General features: G+C 35.8%; 1 protein-coding gene across 1 annotated transcript in view; it reads right to left on the bottom strand.

Annotated features, from left to right (window-relative positions):
* USH2A (usherin) overlaps positions 1–19,645 on the bottom strand; it is a 391,921-nt gene that overhangs the window by 240,760 nt on the left and 131,516 nt on the right. Inside the window, exons 21-25 of the mRNA XM_087774988.1 lie at positions 11,771–11,901; positions 5,674–5,800; positions 5,158–5,268; positions 2,549–2,722; positions 1,903–2,033 (exon numbers count right to left, since the gene is read on the bottom strand). Coding sequence (XP_087631114.1) covers positions 1,903–2,033; positions 2,549–2,722; positions 5,158–5,268; positions 5,674–5,800; positions 11,771–11,901 — 674 coding nt within the window. The remainder of the gene's footprint in view (positions 1–1,902; positions 2,034–2,548; positions 2,723–5,157; positions 5,269–5,673; positions 5,801–11,770; positions 11,902–19,645) is intronic.

The following is a 19,645-nucleotide window of genomic DNA, read 5'->3' as shown; positions in this document are numbered from 1 at the left end:
TGTGAGCTCAAGTGTACGGAAAAACCTTCTGTCATCATTATGTATGTGTAGAACACAAAGCTGCAAGGGTTGGAAAAGCATGCGTATACTCATCCTCTCTAAAATTCCTCATCTTAAGGCTATGGAGATGTGGAGGTCAGGAGTAAAAAGAGAGATAAAAAAAAATTTTACTTGAATTAGGGCAAATGCTAAGAAAATTATTTAATCACAGTTTTCAGTGCTAAAAATAATATTCAATATAAAACTGCCAAAAATCTGGAAGTATGAGTAGAGAAGGAAAGTGTTTTGTCTCACTACTTTATGCTTTTGACTGCACTTTCCATTTAGCAAGTCCCCTTCATCCTTTATAGTCCAAAGCTATTTTCTCATCTTTGTTAGTCTTTCACAGAACAATAGAAAGGAAACAAGGATCACATACCAGAAGAATCTCCAGAAGAACCCAAGCCCCATGTTTGTCGCTGTGAATACTGTTCACGTAAATAGTGCCCCTGTACTGTGAATTACACGCATACCAGTCATTTTAGGGTGGGACAGTAGTGTATGTATAGCATCTTATGCTATTAGCTCATCATCTTGGTCATTACTTGAGAGCAAAACTAAAGTAATAACATGTAATTAGCAAGAATTCTTATTAGAGCTCAGCTTAATTTTTGAACTAAGGCTGCTTGAAAAAGAAGATGCAATCAGGTCTAGCAGAATTCAAAATCCAGGAAAAAATTATCTGCTGGAAAAGTCAATAATATAAAAATAAGTACAGAGTAAGTTATAGCTGACCTGAAAAGGAGAAAAATATATTTATATGTTTTAGGTCAGAAGTTTAAGAGAAAAGGCGCATTAGATATAATGCCATGCAATAAAACAGGCTGTGACATGACAGCCATTAGCAAAACAGCTGCATTATAATAAATAAATGAATAAATGAAATTCAATAAAAATGCAGAAAGGGCAGATCAGGTCATAAAGAGTAACAATACCCTCAAAAACCTCTAAATGTAAATGATTGCTTCTGGGACCAACTAAAAAGATATATTACTTTCAATGTAATACTTACTAGTTGGTGCAAGTAGTAACTATAGTTGACCCACTAAGCAATGGCGATTACAGTCTAATTACATTCAAAATACTTGGGGGAAGAAAAATATGAAAATCCAGACCCATGTAACTAATAAAAAAATTTGAAAAGCTACAACAAACACATTCAACCTTAAACAAAATCCTGGAAGAAGATGGAAGCACAAATATTTCTGAGCATAAAACACTCTTATTTAACAGACACCAAAAAGAAAGTTCACAGGTATTATCCCACAAATTTGCCTAATACAGAATTTGTGCAGCTTCCTCTACAGTGTTGGGAAAACAGTGATAGGGATGAGATGGGATTAAGCTGGACCACTAATTTCTGCCTATGTGACAATCCTTATGTTTCAAATCAAAATGAACAAGTCATACTGATTTTAAAAAATACATATACCTCAAAAAGAAAGCTTTCTTAGGATACTGGACAATTTCCATCATGAACGGTTTGATTTACAATTTAATTGATTTTATTCTAGTATGAGAACTGGGAAATTGGGTAACTCTATACTTTACTAAGAATGAATCAAAAGTTTTTAATACATGTCTTTTACTCTCTTTTCTAATCACTTCTAATCCAGCAAAGAGAATAATTCTGCTGTTCATATATTGATATCTTTCTTATTTATGACATAAATAACATGGGTAACTTATTCTGAGCATTTGTGGGAGTCTTTTTGCTCACCTTACACTTTGCTGTGCACAGCATTTCAAAGTAAGTAAAACAAAAATAACATGGTTTGAAATTGTTTTAAATGCTGGACATATCTTAGTAGACAAAACTCACAGGTCATATCTGAATATAGTTGTTTGTATCTCTCAACTTACTGCAAGATAATCTGGGCCATCTTTACTGTAAACAAACAAAAGCAATCCATTCAGTTGATCTGTTCTAAATTTGAACGAGATCTCAAATTCCAGTCCACCACTGAAAACACCTGAATGCAGTTCCAGGAACCCTTGAAAGCAAGTGAATACATACATAAGTTAAATCGAGTACATAAATAAATAGGTTCAAGAAACCAAAAGCAAAAATCTAGGTGCTACTTTCTACTTTGACATGAAGAACTCAGAGGTTTTAAAAATTAAGGTTTACAACTTTATCACTCAGCTTTATAAAGGACAGTTATCCATAATGTACTGCAACAAACCAAACTGGTGCAATGTCCTAAATTTTGCTATCTGGCATTTTTTGGATACATTATAGGCATTTGTGTCTCTTCAAAAGTGAAAAAAAAAAGGTGAAAAAAGGTTCTACATGCATACAGTTACAGCAGCAGCACCTGTCTGTGAATGCATCTCCTCTTCCACATGGCAGTCTGCTGTAAACCCAGAAACCAAATTTTAAGCCATTCAAAAATAATCCTCTATAACTAAAACAGCTTTGAAAAGCACATCACTTCAATACTTTTGATACGATCACCTTTTATATATCAAGAACATACTTGGCTAGTGCAATAGTACAGCAAAGTACCTTTGCCAAGAAAATGTGCTCCTTCTGAGAGGACAATGGGACATCCTTCCCAAACATGATAGGTGTTGTTTTGCTCTTCAGCATCCTCCCAGTTCAAAGATTCCCAGTTTTCATAGGGAGTATGCACTTTTTTCAAAAATATGTCACTGAGACACCCCACAAATCCTTTCTGGACTATCATCTTCATCCCTGCAAAAAAGGAAAATAATTTTTTTAAGCCAATCACCTGCAACTAAACACAGGGATCAATTTATATGTTTATACATGCTCACCCTATCATATATTTCCATATGTGCATTGAGAACCAGCCATCAATGACTTCAGAAAGCTGGTCTCCAAGCTAAATTCAGATTTTTCAATGAGTCTAGTCACTAAAGACAGCAGCTACTGCTAAGTACCTGGAAAATATTAAACTTTTTGAGATTTTGCATAGAGGTACTTTCAAATCAAGAGCGTAAATCCACTCCATGAAGATTCCAAGGGAAGTTTTCAGGTTTACCCTCTTGAAACAAAACAATAATTGTAAACAAAGGCATCCATCTGCTGAATAGGAAGAAACAGCATTGCAAAAGCTAAGGGAGATGAATACACCATTAGAAGCTTCATCGGGAAGTTTTTCTTTTCTTGTTTGGATTAAAAAAACAGTGATTCATGGCTGCTGTCTCTTTTTCTTTACTGGGGACAAAAATATAAAGCAGGTTTTACAGATGGTGTTTTCTCGAATGGCATTTATAGTCAATCTCATTTTGATTATTTAGCTGAGGTTTTTGAGGGAGGCATCCTGGATTACTTTATGAACCAAAGTTTTAGAAGAACATGTGCACGTATTTCTGGTTTTAGTAAAGTGACACAAAGAAGGATAGAGGAAGTTGTACTCTAGTGTACCTCACATGAAGGCATCAACTAGATTTCACATCCTTATCAGTGGTGGGAATACAAACTTAATACAAGCAATTTGGCTTTCAGGTGAATATGAAAACAACAAAAGCCTGGATATGAATCCACTGAGAACAGCTGGCTGTACACTGGTTTTATATGCAGTCACCTCTCTGTTATCTGCTGGTAGAATATACACTTGGTATATATACCAAGTTTATATATGAAGACATATATTTTTTGATTTCTCTGGAAGCCAGCCACAATCCAGCTCCACATAAATATAACTGTAGAATACAGATATATTCATACACCCCTGAGTTCAAAGCAACAATCCCTGAAGGATCCAAACTCATAGAATCATTTAGGTTGGAAAGGACCTTTATGATCATCGAGTCCAACCGTTAACCTAGCACTGCCAAGTCCACCACTAAACCATGTCCCTAAGCACCACATCTATGCATCTTTTAAGTACCTCCAGGGATGGGGACTCAACCACTTCCCTGGGCAGCCTGGTCCAGTGCCTGACTACCCTTTCAATGAAGAAATTTTTCCTAATATCCAACCTAATCTTCCCCTGGTGCAACTTGAGGCTGTTTCCTCTTGTCCCGTCACTTGTTACTAGGGAGAAGAGACCGACACCCACCTTGCTACAACCTCCTTTCAGGTAGTTGTAGAAAGCAATAAGGTCTCCCCTCAGCCTCCTCTTCTCCAAACTAAACAACCCCAGTTCCTGACGCCTCTCCTCATAAGACTTATGCTCTAGACCCTTCACCAGCCTCATTGCCCTTCTCTGGACATGCTCCAGCAACTCAGTGTCCTTCTTGTAGTGAGGGGCCCAAAAATGAACACAATATTCGAGGTGTGGCCTCACCAGTGCTGAGTACAGGGGGATGATCACTTGCGTAGTCCTGCTGGCCACACTATTTCTGATACAAGCCAGGATGCTATTTGGCCTTCTTGGCCACCTGGGCACACTGCCAGCTCATATTCTGCCAGCTGTTGACCAGCATCCTCAGGTCCTTTTCTGCCGGGCAGCTCTCCAGCCACTCCTCCCCAAGCCTGTAGAGTTGCATGGGGTTGTTGTGACCCAAGTACAGGACCCAGCACTGAGCCTTGTTGAACCTCACACAATTAGCCTCAGTCCATCGATCCAGCCTGTCCAGATCTCTCTGCAGAGTCTTCCTACCCTTCAGCAGTTCAACACTCCCGCCCAACTTGATGTCATCTGCAAGCTTACTGAGGGTGCACTCACTCCCCTTGTCCAGATCATTGATAAAGATATTAAACAGAACTGGCCCCAATACTGAGCCCTAGGGAACAGAACTCACACCAAAAGAAAAAAACGCACACCAAAAAAGGCCAGCATGTTGTCTCCCTGCCTCCAGGTGGGATGCATAACCCTACGCTAATAAAAACAGTTTGTATGTGTACTTTGGAAAAGATTTTGGGAATCTAGAATGTAAAATATACCCATAAGTTTCACATGCATACCAGTTCTGTGTATAAAATACATTAAAATGTGCACAGACCTCATACGCTGCTTTACTGCTGATGAAATCAGCTATATAGATATTTCAATCTATCCTGAAAGATAAAATTCAAGAAACTGTACAGACTTATTTTTGATTAAAACAATTATGTAAATAATTATGCAAATTAAGTACTGTCCTCATGTTTCTGACACAATGTCAATACAGCCTACAGTCTTGTCATATTATACAGACCACAACCATACTCACCTACATCCTTTCTTACAATAGTATAACCCTGTGGAAGTCCTCCAACAAAAACTCCCATGTTCTCTCCAATAATGGTACTGCCACTGGTTGCTAAGGAAGAACCTGAACAAAATAGGTCATTATTCTTCTGTTCAATGCTTTCAACAGATTTTTCAACTCAATAATGGAATATTGACATTTGAGAAAAGAGGCTAATGCAACACAATATCCTAATACTTGCCCATACATATCCTGGAAATATTTACAACTCTATTTTACAAGAGAATATTAACACAATCATAGAGTCACAAGCACAAAGGGACAAAGTCCTCACACTTAGTATTAAATTACCAAAGATTCACAATGAACAGATACCTTAGATGCACAGACAAAACACTAGTGATTTTTTCAGAACACTGAGTGAATTTTTTGCTGTCTGGATGAAGACAGGCAGTGGAAAAGTAAGCAAGTGAGCAACACTCTGAGTAATACCGAAATAATAAAGCAAAATGGAACTGAATTGATTACCTGTGTACTGCCCATCCACTGTGATGTTTCCCAGTGCTTGAATTCTTGTAGCAATTATTTGGTGCCAACTGTTATCGTTGTACTCTTTTCCACCATCATTAGTTGGAGTGACTGCTACTGCAGATCCCTTTTTATTAACAGAAGAATCTGATTTAGAATATTATGAAGGTAAGGTTTAGAATTATACCTTACTCTTTATACCACTCTGTGGTATATAACATCTAAAAATAAAGAAGAAAGTCCTCTGTTTAACTTCTTTTGGAATACTGAATGATGTTTAGGACTGATTTCCCCACTAAATTAACCTTCTCAAATAATAAATGAGGGATCAAGGATCCAGTTCAGTTTCTATTAAAAATAGAAAACCCTGTGTAGTTCCCCTGATAAAGACGAGGATGAGGCACAAATTACTGAGGGTCATGTCACTCCAATTTTTTATTTTTTATTTATTTTTTTAATGAAGTCTGTATTTAACTACTTCATGGGTTACTGTGGTTGTAAAGTTTGATGGCCATGATTCAGTGTGCCATCCACAGAAAGCAACTACATATCAGGATTGTTGACAGCAGTGCCTGTCTACAGGAAGGGACCCAAAAGATGTATTTGTAGGACAGTATGAAGAGTGTGTTCTGTCCTTGGTAACCTGGTATTGAAAGGACTTCAATTTTTAAGTGAGAGAGTATAATACATTTATGAAGGAAAAGGTCATACCAAGAGATTCAGGAAAAAAATTTAGAAGGTAGTTACTGAGGATTTTTTTACCATACAAGGGATGCTTGTAAAAATGTTTTTAAATTTAACTAGAATTTTTACCTGGTTTTATTAAAATAAAAAATATAATGATATGAGGGGGTGAATTAAGAGACACCCATGACAAAATGCAGCAAAACCTTTTCTGAATTGCTGAGATGAATATAACAGATGCTGTTGCCAAACCACATCTCAAGACTGTAAACAACCAAACAAAACACCCCATAAATTCATATAATGATGCAATAAAAATAAAATTAATGTATTTCAAGAATTTTCCTGAGATTTATATCCAAATAGTCTTCTAACTTCCCAATAATTCCCATAATGCTGTCTCAGGACCTTATACCGTACTTGAACCATGTGGGAACTCCAAGTTATTCTGTTGAGTTCACAAAACACAACTGTCTTACCTAGCAGGCAACTAGTGAATGGGAAAACATTTCTTTGCATAGGCACTACATAATATTAAAGAATCACAACCTCTGCCTTTACTTTGTGGCTTAAGACAAGCTTAAAAAAACAATTTCCAAAAAATATGTAAAAGAAAAATAAAAGGTTCCTTATAATTTGGGGGTCTAGCTTGTTACTTTGCAGTAGCAAACCAGACTGTTCTGAATTTTTTTTCACCCAGATCTTCTAGTAGTCTTTCTGGCTTGAGGACCTTAGAGTTATGCATATGAAGAAAACCTGTCAATAAAAACAACTACCTATTGTGATTAATACTAAAAAGGCCTTGTTAAAATTTAGTATTCTGCCTTTAGTGATGTGCACCTATTAAATTGCTTGTCAACATATAGTTTTATAAACACAGTATACATTTTACAATACATTTTGAATTGAGGACTGTCACTGTATATGCTATGTATGAAAATATATAGGATGTGTACATATGTACACAATGCCAGAAAAAAATTCCCATTAATATTTAGAGCACGTTTCCTACGCCATTCAGCCAACATCTTGGTACTGAGGCAGTTTGTACAGCAGTCCTCTGTCCCATGATAACAATACAAAGCTATATATCCTTACATACTAATGTGCACTTTTTCATATACTATTTTTTATTGTCTTCTCTCCTATTTCAACATTTTAATATTTTACAAACACACATTTCATTATCGTAGTTTAATAATTAAAACCAGAACTGGTGTCATGCCCAATTAATGTGCCCTGGTAGCATGCCCATTAGTTTTTCCATTAGTGAATTCAACAATACTAATGGGATTACTAGCATGGGATGCTAATTGGGCGTGACATAAGAAACTGGCTTACTTCTTAGCATACCCTTGCTAATGATGAAATTAATGAGCATTTTATTAAATGCTGTCTCATCAAAGTGTACTTAGTTAGCGTTAAAATTGTTACAAACGATGCTGCATTCTAAAGATCAGGTGCCTGAATAAGTGGTTCTTCATATTATGTTTGGCAACAGTCTAGAGCATTAACAGTTTTGTACATGAGAAACCACATTTATTTGTAACCAATTCAATCTGGGACCACACAACCATATGTGGTAACCTGTGCTTAATTTCGGGGGGGGGAGAAAAAGACAGTGTTCAGGGTTCAGCATGCACTGCATTGAAGGCCTCTGTACAACATTTTATCCAGAACTACTTGAGTGACTCTGTAATCAAATTCAAGTATCCTGTTGTGAAATGGCTTGTTATGCATTTTGGAAATCACACATAGGGAACCAAATCTGGATTAGTTTGCTGAGCCATACAGTAAGTCTTAATTTTTAGCAGCTCTTAGTAATAACTAAGTAAATATGAATCTCTGTGGCTCTTCATGCTGATGATTACACTCATGAAAACATGTAGAAACATCACAAATATGGATCCTCAAAGATACTGTCTAGGTGCCAAAGTCTGACTAACTACACTTCTCCCAGTCAAGTTCTTTCAATGCCCAAACTCCTACAACTGAGAAGGTGAACAAGTACTGCCAATGCCAAGCAGCAAGGTATAGTCAGGATGCGTAGCTAGGTATTCTCCATCTTCCTTTTTTGGGGAGTAACAGGTCACCCTCAGACTGTGCTTACTACTTTGGCCTCTGTGCAGAAACCATAGGCAACAGGAAAAGTATCAAGTGTTCCTCCTTTTTTCTGTAAAGTTTAGGAAATGGATCATCTTCTAAAATGGAAGAGCTGGATTCAATTCCATCCATATTGTGAGAAGAATCCCAATACTCTACCCTCAGAAGACTTTCCTAATCACTAAAGAAAATGGTGCTCCAGATTGGCCTTAAATTTCCACTATTAGTGATTTCACTTTGTATGAAATATTCAGTGCTTCCCTGGGAAAAAGAGAGAACAAATGACCTGTAGCCTCTGAAAGATAACTATACATTTAGCTAGAGCTGATTGTGTAGTTCAGGGTGGATTTAAAGGCATCATGATGAGAAGGAACTCCACGGACAGCTGAAGATTTGTAGATACAATGAATTCAGAGGAAGGTCTACGGAACAATTTGATTATGCAGACAAGACTGAGGAAGACATCTGTTAGTAAAAAAATCTCATGCTTCCTGGACCATGAGTAGAAACCTGCAAAGAATGACAATAAAACAATAAGGAAGGAAAAATGAGCAGCTAGACAACACAAAAGGGAGACAAAAGAGATCATCAGACAACAGCTAGATGAATGGTGGTGTACATAAAAGTTGAGAGAAGTATGAATGGACAGGATGAAAAGGATTTGAAATTAACACTAAGAGAAGGCAGAAGTTAGGCTGCTGAAGACTCCCCACTAAGAAGACTTGGCAGGACTATCCCCAGAGCAGATACAACAAAGAAAATACGCTGCTGATCATGAGCAAAGATATATACCAGAATCCTGAAAGGGACTAAGGGTAAAAATAATTAACCTGTGACAGGACACAGCTGGAAGGGAGCAAAGAATATTACACCATGCTGCTCTAGATAAAAAGCAGCAGACACAATTGTCATCAAAAAGAATTCTTGCAGTTTTTAAGAGAAAAGCATTTATGGCCCTGCCTCTGTGCTCATCATATATGCCACGATCATAATTAGAGAAAACAATGCATATAACATGGTTAAAAAACCACATGATGTAAGAAGTAATTCAAGCATTTGCACACTAATGCAAACTGTGACGCACAAATGAAGGATTAAGAATTGCTGCTAAAGAACATGATACCTGACATTAGGATAGGAATAGCAAATAATGGCAAAAAGAAAAAAGAAACAAACTATGTAGAAAACATAGAAACAAAGGTAAAGATAGTAAGGTAGCACACCATATTAAGGATACAGAAGACTGAAAAATTTTTATAACTGAATTTTCACAGGCTAAAGTTTCAGAAGATACTAAAAGAATTATATTGATGTAGGCCACAGTACCCTACTTCTGAACCTGAGAAGGCACAGGAATCTTTTCCACATTATTAATGAGAAATTAGAAAACATTAGCTTTCAAGATATATCTATAGTAAATCAAATGTTAAGACCTACACTATTCCTGCATGCTTTGAATGAAAGATTTATTTTTTTTTTCCTACAAACAGTCACTGAACCACAATATAGGCTATTTTAGACTTTGTAAGAGGAGGGAACAATATGTAAGTGATGGTCACAAAAGTCAGCATGGGACAGGGCTGTCCCAAGCTGATTCAAATGAAATACAAAGATATATTCATAAACAAGCAATTTGTTACAATGCAAGATAGTAACTACTGAAAATATACTGAAATATGGACAAGATATGGACAAGAAAAAATACTGAATATGGACAAGACCTGCATTTTTTACAGGTAGAAGATGGGGGGAAAGGGATAAAAAGAAGAAAAAGAAAAAAAAAAGCCCCAAACCAGTCAGTGTCCCACCTGTCCCCCTTCCTTTTCATCCCCCAAATACTATGAATCCAAACATATACAACATATTCTAGGGAGTGACTCCAACCTAGCTGACATAAAGCTACTTCAGAAGGTGCAAATCTGCAAGGAGGGCTAGGAATACTATTTGAAGCACTAAAATACTAGTTGAAAGATACCCGCTCCCATTAAAACAAACAACAACAAACCAAACACACCTAGAAAGATCTTGCAAAGGAAATAAAAATTCCTTTTCAGCTAAGTGAAGGTATAAGTGTAAAAGAGATAAAACAGAACTAGTACCTATTAAAATGTGGATGAGGGCAACATTAACAACAATGTTAAGCATGGTCCCAAAACTTGAAGTACACACTGATTCAGCTTGCAGCAAGGAAAAGAAGATAAAGCCTGTGTGTAAATGCAGTGAAAGTAACAGAAATTTATATCTTGGGGACAGAAGCAGATTTCACAGTTTCTAGCAGAGGGATCGCATAACGCTAGCCTCTTTGTAGCACCGTGCCTCCTCTACAGATTCCCCAGAGCTAACGAGGAACTTCACTGCTGCACACCACCTCTGCATGTTCACAGACCACCAGTGCCTGGACCATGGCAGAGCTCAGGAAGCAAAGGTTAACAGTGGATCGGCATATCTCTAAATCCCCACTATCTCATACCATTGAGCATTTCTGCTCAACCCCCAGAGCAGTAGACAACGCCAATCACATAATTAGACACTGAGGCATGAGGGAAGATAGGGCTGATACAGCAACCAGACCTTCCAGCAACATGGAGGCAGCGGTAACCTCATAAAAAGGATGCATGTATATGGATACATACAATACCACATTCTGCCAATATCATCAGAAAATCCGATGATACAGTTTCTTGTATACTTATGAAATATAAGTGAGTCTGTAATGCTTTTTTATTCTATGAGGAGATCCAGTTTTGGGGTGCAGAGAAAACAGAAAACACCCAAACAGAAATGGAAGGAATGTGGCCTTATTTTCAATTTAGTGGAATTTATTTGATAATATTTCCCTCATTATGTCTTTGCTGTGGTCATTATTACTAGAAGTGAGAGACTACTCCCATCACATTAATGGCAACACAGTGATTTCAGTAGGAAAAGACAAAGTCTCAAGATGGGAGGCTTAAAAATAATTGAAAAATAGAAAACCTTTATTTGCTAATTCAAAACCTAGTTCTGCCCACCTTTGAAGCCTTGGTACTTTAAGCTGTAATGGTGTTTAGTGGTACTGACAAAAAACCTAACCCATAAAAATGCAAAAGTCAAGTAGTAACCTGTGGCAAACATAACAAAAAATGAGCAAAGCTTTAGTGTTTCAGTGTTTCTCTCCCCAAGATCTCCCCAGTTACTTAAGGGTTCTGAAGAGCCAGTTAAGTTATATCAATTAAATAATTTAAAAAAAAAAAAAAAGGATAACCATGTAAAGAAGTACTGAAAGAAATAATATAAGCTATTTTTATAGGATCCTGTCTTTTTGTTGTACCTGTGGATCAAAAAGAAAGTAAGGACGCCCACTCCTCAGTTGAAGTGCAACGTATTCCTCTTGATTTCCAGGTGATGCAGAGAAAAAAATCAAACCATCAGGTTCCTGGGTTCTAAATTTCACTTTAATACCTGGTTAGAAAAAGCAAGCAGATAGTTAATGCCAAAAATGGTTCTTATGCATTCTAACAATGTAATTACAAATGAAAAGTTGTTTTTAAAAACAGCAGTAAAATGGCAAATCAAAACCATGGAAGTTTTGTTCACCTAAAACCCCTGCCAGTCATTGCAGGAGAAATTTTAGTAATCCAGACTAAATCAGCCTTTGAGAGAAATGTCTGTGATTTCAGAGCCCTTACTCATCTGTAAAAAAAGGTATGCAGTTGTGACTTATGCTGTTTGGTAGCTTCTTTCTTAAAAAAAGAAAAAAAAAAAAGTAATTCACATATTAGCATACTATTCTAATAGTTCATGTTTTACCTCTGGATTTTCATTTGTCCCTTAGTATTTGTAAAGTAGGAATGAAGTTCCTGCATGGGAGGATTTCTATGAAGAATAGTGGGGGTTTGCTTCCAAAAGATATATATACACACACATGCATTTATATGTATATTTATATATATTCTTTTATAAATAATATATATATCTCCCTAAGGACACAAAGAATACCTGAAAAAAAAATCCAAGTTTTAACAAAAATTGGCCATATCCCAAGGAATAATTGATGAACTAAGCTTAATTAAGAAATTTCCAGATCATTATCAATAGTCTTCCATTTGGCTTCTGATAAAATATTGTCTCAGCATATTAAATGTCATTCAAATGACATACAAGAAAAAAAAAAAACACAAAACAGTTTTTTACACTACTTTTTTAAATAGAATAACAAAACAACAAGCTAATTAAACAGCTGGTAAATATTGGAATATTATTGTCTGTGGTATAAACTTACTCAGTAACTAAGGACATATTAATGAAACAATTCATAAATTATGTATCCAGTTTTGAGAAGTATAATTATTAATAAACAAGTTTTCAATAATTACCAACCTTTTATGACTATAATGCCTTTCTTTTAAGCCATCTCCTGGATCATCATCTTACAGAAACAAATAAGAAAATTACAAAACCCTATGATCAATTTGGCCCAACCTTTTTAACATGCAAATCCAGATATTGCAGGCTGAGTTTATGGTGGAGCCATGCCTTTACTGTACTAATTTTTTTGCAAAGGGAAATGAAAAGGCAGCAATAGCAACATCGACCTATACTGTACACTTCCATGACATTTCTGCGTAAAATGCTTTTTACAGAACAGGATAATTCATTGGGTTTTACTCAACTCCATCAAACTATTCAGTCTTTTCACACACATTTTCACTATCCTATGTCAGGCAGAAAACAATGTGACAAAAGTTTTTCTTGTAGACAGCATCCATATTTAAAAAAATACAGAATCATAATTCTGCTGCACATTCATACCAAATCGTTTGTTAATTACCTATACCTATAAGAAATATCCTTTGACCCTGTTTCCTAATTACATAAATGTTTTCATGCAAATCACGATGCACTCACAGATATGAAACATATTCTCTAGACAATGAAAATCAGTCATGCTATTAAAATACCTGCAAAAAGCAGTTGTACACAAGTAATGCCCAGCACGTAAAAAACTCAGTAAATAGTGTCCATACACTTTAAGGAAACACATAGCTTTGCCTGGCTCAGAAATAACCACTATTGCTGCACTTTGAGGTTCCAGATATTTCCACAGCTGCAGTATCTGCTGGAGAGGGTGAGACTGAGGGCCTCTAATCCCAGCACTGGAGAGCACAGTTAATTTAACAAGCTGCCAAAAGACATTTTTGAAGACATTGACACTGAACATTGAAAATGGATCTTACTTAACCTCAACACAGAAAGCTTTCCTTTGAAAACCTGAGAAGTTTCACAGGACTTGAAATCCACATTGGATTACCAGAAAAACCTTCCCTTTTTTTTTTTTTTTTTTCCTTTTTTTTTTTGGCAGGGGTGGAAAGGGAGATTTTACAAGAAAGTTTCTCAAAGACTTGTGTCTACTATTTTAATTTTAATTGGCATATACAGAAACTGCATCTCAGCCAGACTGCTGAGGCTACTAAATCTTGGATGGAAAATATGACCATCTGTGGGGCATAGTACGCATGTGCTTTTAATCAACTGCATCTTGAATTGCAACTGAAGAATCCACCTAACAGGCCTGTTTATGTGACAAAAATGGTCCACAAGGAGTTGCTATCATTTCTGGAGTAAAAAACAACAGGAAATTCTACTACAAATTAAACATTAATGTATGCCATTCAAATAAAATCTTTAATTCCATTTCAAATAATAGCTGCAATTGGAGAAGCTGTCAGAATTCCTTTAATTATAAATAAAGAAATTTCTTCAATTTCTGTAATTGAATATCTTTAATTATAATGGCATTGTACAAAACATAATACAAGCATTACATACAGTGAACATAAAAGACAAAAAGAACACAGTAATAAAAGGACAAGTAGAATAAATTACTAATATTATTATTAATGTTTTAAAGTATCCCAAAGTGTGTCAGGGCAGACTCTACCCTTCTGTAAGGATCTACATAGCCTCGACTTACGCAGCAGTGAATTGCGATTACATTTTTATCCTAGTTTCATAGATGGCACATCCAGGTTAGTAGAGGAATGAGGATGTGAGTGACCAGTGGGGGCATTTTGAAGGCATTAAACTGAGCAACAATGACCTGTGAGTGCACACCGTTTTGAGAGTTCCTTTCAGTAACAGGCTGATATTAGACCAAAAAATATACTATTACGGTAATGTCAGATGAGTCAGAACCCAGCTTTTTGTCCAATACAGAAAATGAATATGAAATGATTTTTATATCTTCTTTTGCCTCCCTCTCATGTAAGGTTTGCAAGTCAGAGAACTTCAGCAACATTTCAGATTCAGACTCAGATTTGCATCTGGATTCAGATTCTTCTGCCTCAATTCAACATAGCTCGCGAGCTCTGCACAGAAGTATTTACAGGCAAGAATGTGCTCTTTAGAGGCTGTGTTTTTGCTTAAAGCAAATTTTACAGAGCACACGGGATCATTTTCAGTTAGGAAGAGCCAGTTGGTAGTCACAGGGAAAAAATGAGTTAATTAGAGCAACTCCTAGATTAGCATAACATATACTAACAATTTATAATTATTACAGCAATAAGATTAACTTCTGACTAACGTTAAACATTTTTGTTGCAAAATAAAAAGTTAAAAATGGGGGTTTTTTTTGACCAAGAAACTTTATTCATCCAAACTAAAGAGGTTTTGCTTCCTGTGAAACACCTTTCTAATTTCACTGAACTGAATGTAGTTTAAAAAAAAAAAAAAGTCAGCATTTCAAAATACAACAACATTCAAAGTACTCAAAAAATGTCTTTTCTCTTTTCAAAATTTTGGGGGAGAAGAGCTGAGGGGAGAATGTAGGCAGAGGGCCAAAGTAATTGAAGACACCTTTTACCATAACAGCTGAGAGATTTCAGCAAAGTGACCTACTTAAGACTGATCTCTGTCCCGTGCACTCAGCTAAAACACGTATGAAGTACCCTTCTCTACAACTGGATGTTCAGAGTCCAGCTCAAAATAGCCAACAAATATAAGTTATTAGACTCCTTAAATACACAGAAGTTGCTACAAGTTTCAAAAGTCCCATGCCCCTTCACCAAAACCTACCTATAACCACATGAACCAATCTGTCCAAAAGTGACAAAAACAGCCATATCGATATATTTCCAACCTGGATGCGGTCAGCAAGAACACTGTTAGTTTAATTTTCATAAATACCTCAAATACCAACCCATATGCATAAGACTAAAAAGTAACAAGAAAAATTAGATGCCCTAGCATATTATGAACATTTTCTTTGTGGACTTAGGAAATCATAAAAGGAAAACAGTGTCCGTTATGGTTGGAAAAAATTAAAAAAACCAAACCTGCCTAATATCTGGAAAATCACAAAGGATTATTAGAAATGAATTTTGGATAATCTGTGAAGGACATCCATTTTCAGTTGAATTTCTCCCAGGATTGTACAATTGTACAAACACCATTTATATTTTCATTCTACTTATATCTTTATATGAAATGGTGTAAATAATTATATAATTGTACATTCCAATCAAATTAACAGAAAATTGTTGGCAAAGAAAGCGATCGCCTTATGTTTACTAAAGCCCTTATTTGAGCATAATGCCAACTAAAATGAATAGAAATTGTACATAAAATTTTGACTACAGCATTAGGCTCTCAGCAGTCCCTTCAGGATGACAAATGTTAAGCATTTACTTAACATTAAGACTGTATACAAATGCTTTTGCCTAATCAAAGTACATTTACCCACAGAAATTATAAAACAAAATTTCTTTTTAACTGGAAAGGGGATAGATGGGGAGTAAAAGTCTCAGTTCCTATACACTTCCATTTAATTAATATTTAGTCGTTATTCTCTCTGTGAGAATGATTCTGCATGCTATATGCCATTACAATAGCTAAAACACATTTAAAAATTTATTTTTTATAAGAAAATACATCTTTGAAAAAAATAAGGGAGACTTCACAAAAATCAATCAGTATTTAAAGCAGTTTAACATAATGGCCAACGGAATTAGAGGAAAAGAAGGAGCTCAGCGGACGCTTTCCTGGATACTCATGAATACCCTCTGCTGAATACAAGAAGTTCTTCACACTATGGGACGGCCTATAGCTTTCTGGATTTTGAGAGAAGCAGCTTGAAAGTATTTTTCCCAAATCTGTCCAACATCTTTTGTTGTCTTTGGTACAGGATCAGGCTCCATATTTTACCATTACCTTAATGCGTTTGAAAATGTTTTTGAAGTTCATCATCACAAACGTTAAACCGAGTTAGTAATTCCATCAATCAAGTAATGCTGCCCATTTTTAAGTTGCTTTGGTTTTTTAGCAGAAATTTAAAATATATACTTAAAAGTCATATACGTACATACAAACACAAAGAAAATTTTTCCCAAACTTTTTCCAAGCTGTAACTGGAGTGTTCAATTGCAAGTCAGCAGCCTATTTTCTTTTGTGATGATAGTAAAACCTAGAGAAGCTGAAATCCATTGTTTTTAAAATTAGTCTGTACAACCCCCCCATGTTTTGCAAAAGTCTAAGTTGATTCAGAATGACACAATTTGAAGACTTTTTTTGTGTATACTCTTAATACCTCAAACTGCCAAAAAGCTAAGTCAAACTAAAAGGTTGAACAAGCATAAATACGTAATATGATGAATGAATGAAAGGGGGAAATATGTAACATTTCTTGTGGAAATCAACTATCAGGCAAAACCCGAAATCCTCTTGATGAGGACTGAGTATTTCTTTTACACTAAAATGACTAATTTGTTACCTGTTTTTTCTTATTTTGCTTGCTACCCCATTATACCCACTACTGGTAAAACAAACAGGACATTTTAGCTTTAATCTTCTTACTACATAACCCAAATAACTTCAGTCATGTTTGCATTAATGCTGCATTAATCATGTTGTTGCGTATTAATGAGTTTTCAGGCTATGCTAATTACTGTCATAGATTCTGCAGCAGCCCATTAAATATACAAATTACAGAATTAAAGAGCCAGAGCTCTTCATGATTAATCTTTAAATGGAGAAAAACTAATGATGTCTGTACAAAGTTTCTCTCCACTTTTGGCTGACTGAGCCCAATGAACAATCAATTAGAGTATTTGAAGAATAAGAATATTGCACATACTAAAAGATTTGTTATGCTGTTATTCTATGCAGAAGACATAAATTTATACGTTTCTGTCAAATGGACTTCCGTAACATATTCCAGTCTTTAAGGTCTCCCAAAGTGTTGCACAGGGGTAAAAGCTATAGGATATTCCAATTCATTATTGCATACTCATAAGAAACTGCTGGTTCCATACGAATATAGTAAATCAATCTTCTCCTTTTAGCAAGGACACAAGGCCTGCTACTCCCTAGTAAGAAAGATTTACAGCAAACCTTGGTGAAAAGAAAGCTAAGATAAGTTTAAAGTAATTTGATAAGATTTGATGTATTAGTAGCACTTTATCCCCCCACTTACTGAGTGATGCTTTTTCAGGAATAGTGTAATACCTGGTGGTTAAATCAAAAGATTCAAAATTAGGAGACCTTGAGTCTGTACTCAGCCAATGACTGAGATATGTCACCCAAGAGCCATCATTTAAATCCCCTGCCTCCATATTCCCTCCTGAAGAATGGTGGCCAATATCACTTGTGTAAGGTTCCATAATGTTTGAAAAACTCATTACTGTTTTGTTCTCCACAGCCTTAAATATATATAAAATCAGCACAACACCCACATCTATTTCAGAAAAATTACCTAGACACTAGGTATTTACTGACATTTGAGAAATACTAATATATCCAAAAAAGGGTATTAGTCTAACCTTTTCCAAATACTGCATATTATGCAGAACATCACAAGACTTCACTACAGAGCGGGTTCTGAGTTCATATCAATATTACTCTGCACATCAATAGCTGCAGTTTAGAATTAACCGGGCCATTCCAGACCTGTTCAATCAGTTCTTTATACCATGGAAAAAATAAATACTTTATACATTAAAGATTTTATATTTATACAAAGTAGTTCTTTAAGAAAAAAGTCTGCTTAGAGCAAGCTTGATCATGGCATGAGAATACACTCATATGGGGATAAAGTGAAGACGACTGGATTGCTGCACTTAGTGCACAAGGAAGAAGACATTGTACAAGCATATGAGATTGTCTAGGAAAGGCAGATAGGGAGCAGAGCAGCTTTCCAACACACGCTCAACACACAAACAAGACAGCATTCAAGAAGTGAAAGGGAAGAAGTCCAGAGCAAAGATGTACCTTATCACAGGCACTTTACAACTTCCCAGTGAAAAGAGAAACATCATTATGACAATCTGCAAAATATTGACATGAGAAGTATCTGAGAGTTTAGCAAGACCCAAAAGGAACTGGACAGTCTGACTACCTAGATCTATCTAAATAAATAAATGACGACCTCAGAAAAACTTAGATGAGAGATCAGGGTGAAACCTCATATGGAGATGCCGATGAGACCATTAACTGTTAGCATCCCTCTGCCATTAGAGTCAACATCCAGTTGTTCACACAGGGGTTTTAAGCAATACAATCATTAAAGAAACTAGCGTCCTGACTCAAATTCATTTAGTAACCAAGCCTAGGAACACAATTAATAACTGTCTTCCGCTTGCGTACATTGGGACAGTATACAACAAGCATACATCCAACCAGCATTATTTTTTCAGAGCATAGCTACCAGAGTAGAAATAATAAATGTAATCATGGAATTCTAGGATTCAAGTCCTGCTTGGGGTAAGGATCAGCTGCAAGTTTGTTACTGTGTTGCTCTTAATATTGAAGCGAAATATGAACAAAGAGGAAACATCAGCCCAATATTCAGCTAATTATTTCTTTGCTGTTATTGTTCATCTTGAACAAAATTCGAGATAATTTTACTCAAATAAATAATTTAGTAATTAAATTTACTCACATTTAATAATTTGAGTAATATTTCACTCAAATGTGGCCTCTCTCAAGTAATACCTGTAATCTTAATTTATTTATCTTTATGTAGGCTGGAAAGAAGCTCAACAGGCTCTGATTTTGTTAGGAAAGGAAGAAAATAGTTTCTAGGAGTAAGAATCCTTTCTGAGCAACTTCATGAATTCAGACTATGATATTTAAAGTATGGAAATAGAGGCAAGCATTCATCTTCATTTCAGGATAAATTCTTTAGAGAAAGAACTGTATTCTGTTACCCGTA

The sequence above is a fragment of the Nipponia nippon genome, unplaced genomic scaffold (genome assembly GCF_047370975.1).
Source record: "Nipponia nippon isolate SJK-2023a ecotype South Korea unplaced genomic scaffold, ASM4737097v1 scaffold_4, whole genome shotgun sequence".
Classification (NCBI taxonomy): domain Eukaryota; kingdom Metazoa; phylum Chordata; class Aves; order Pelecaniformes; family Threskiornithidae; genus Nipponia; species Nipponia nippon.
This window is presented reverse-complemented; position numbering and strand designations above follow the sequence as displayed.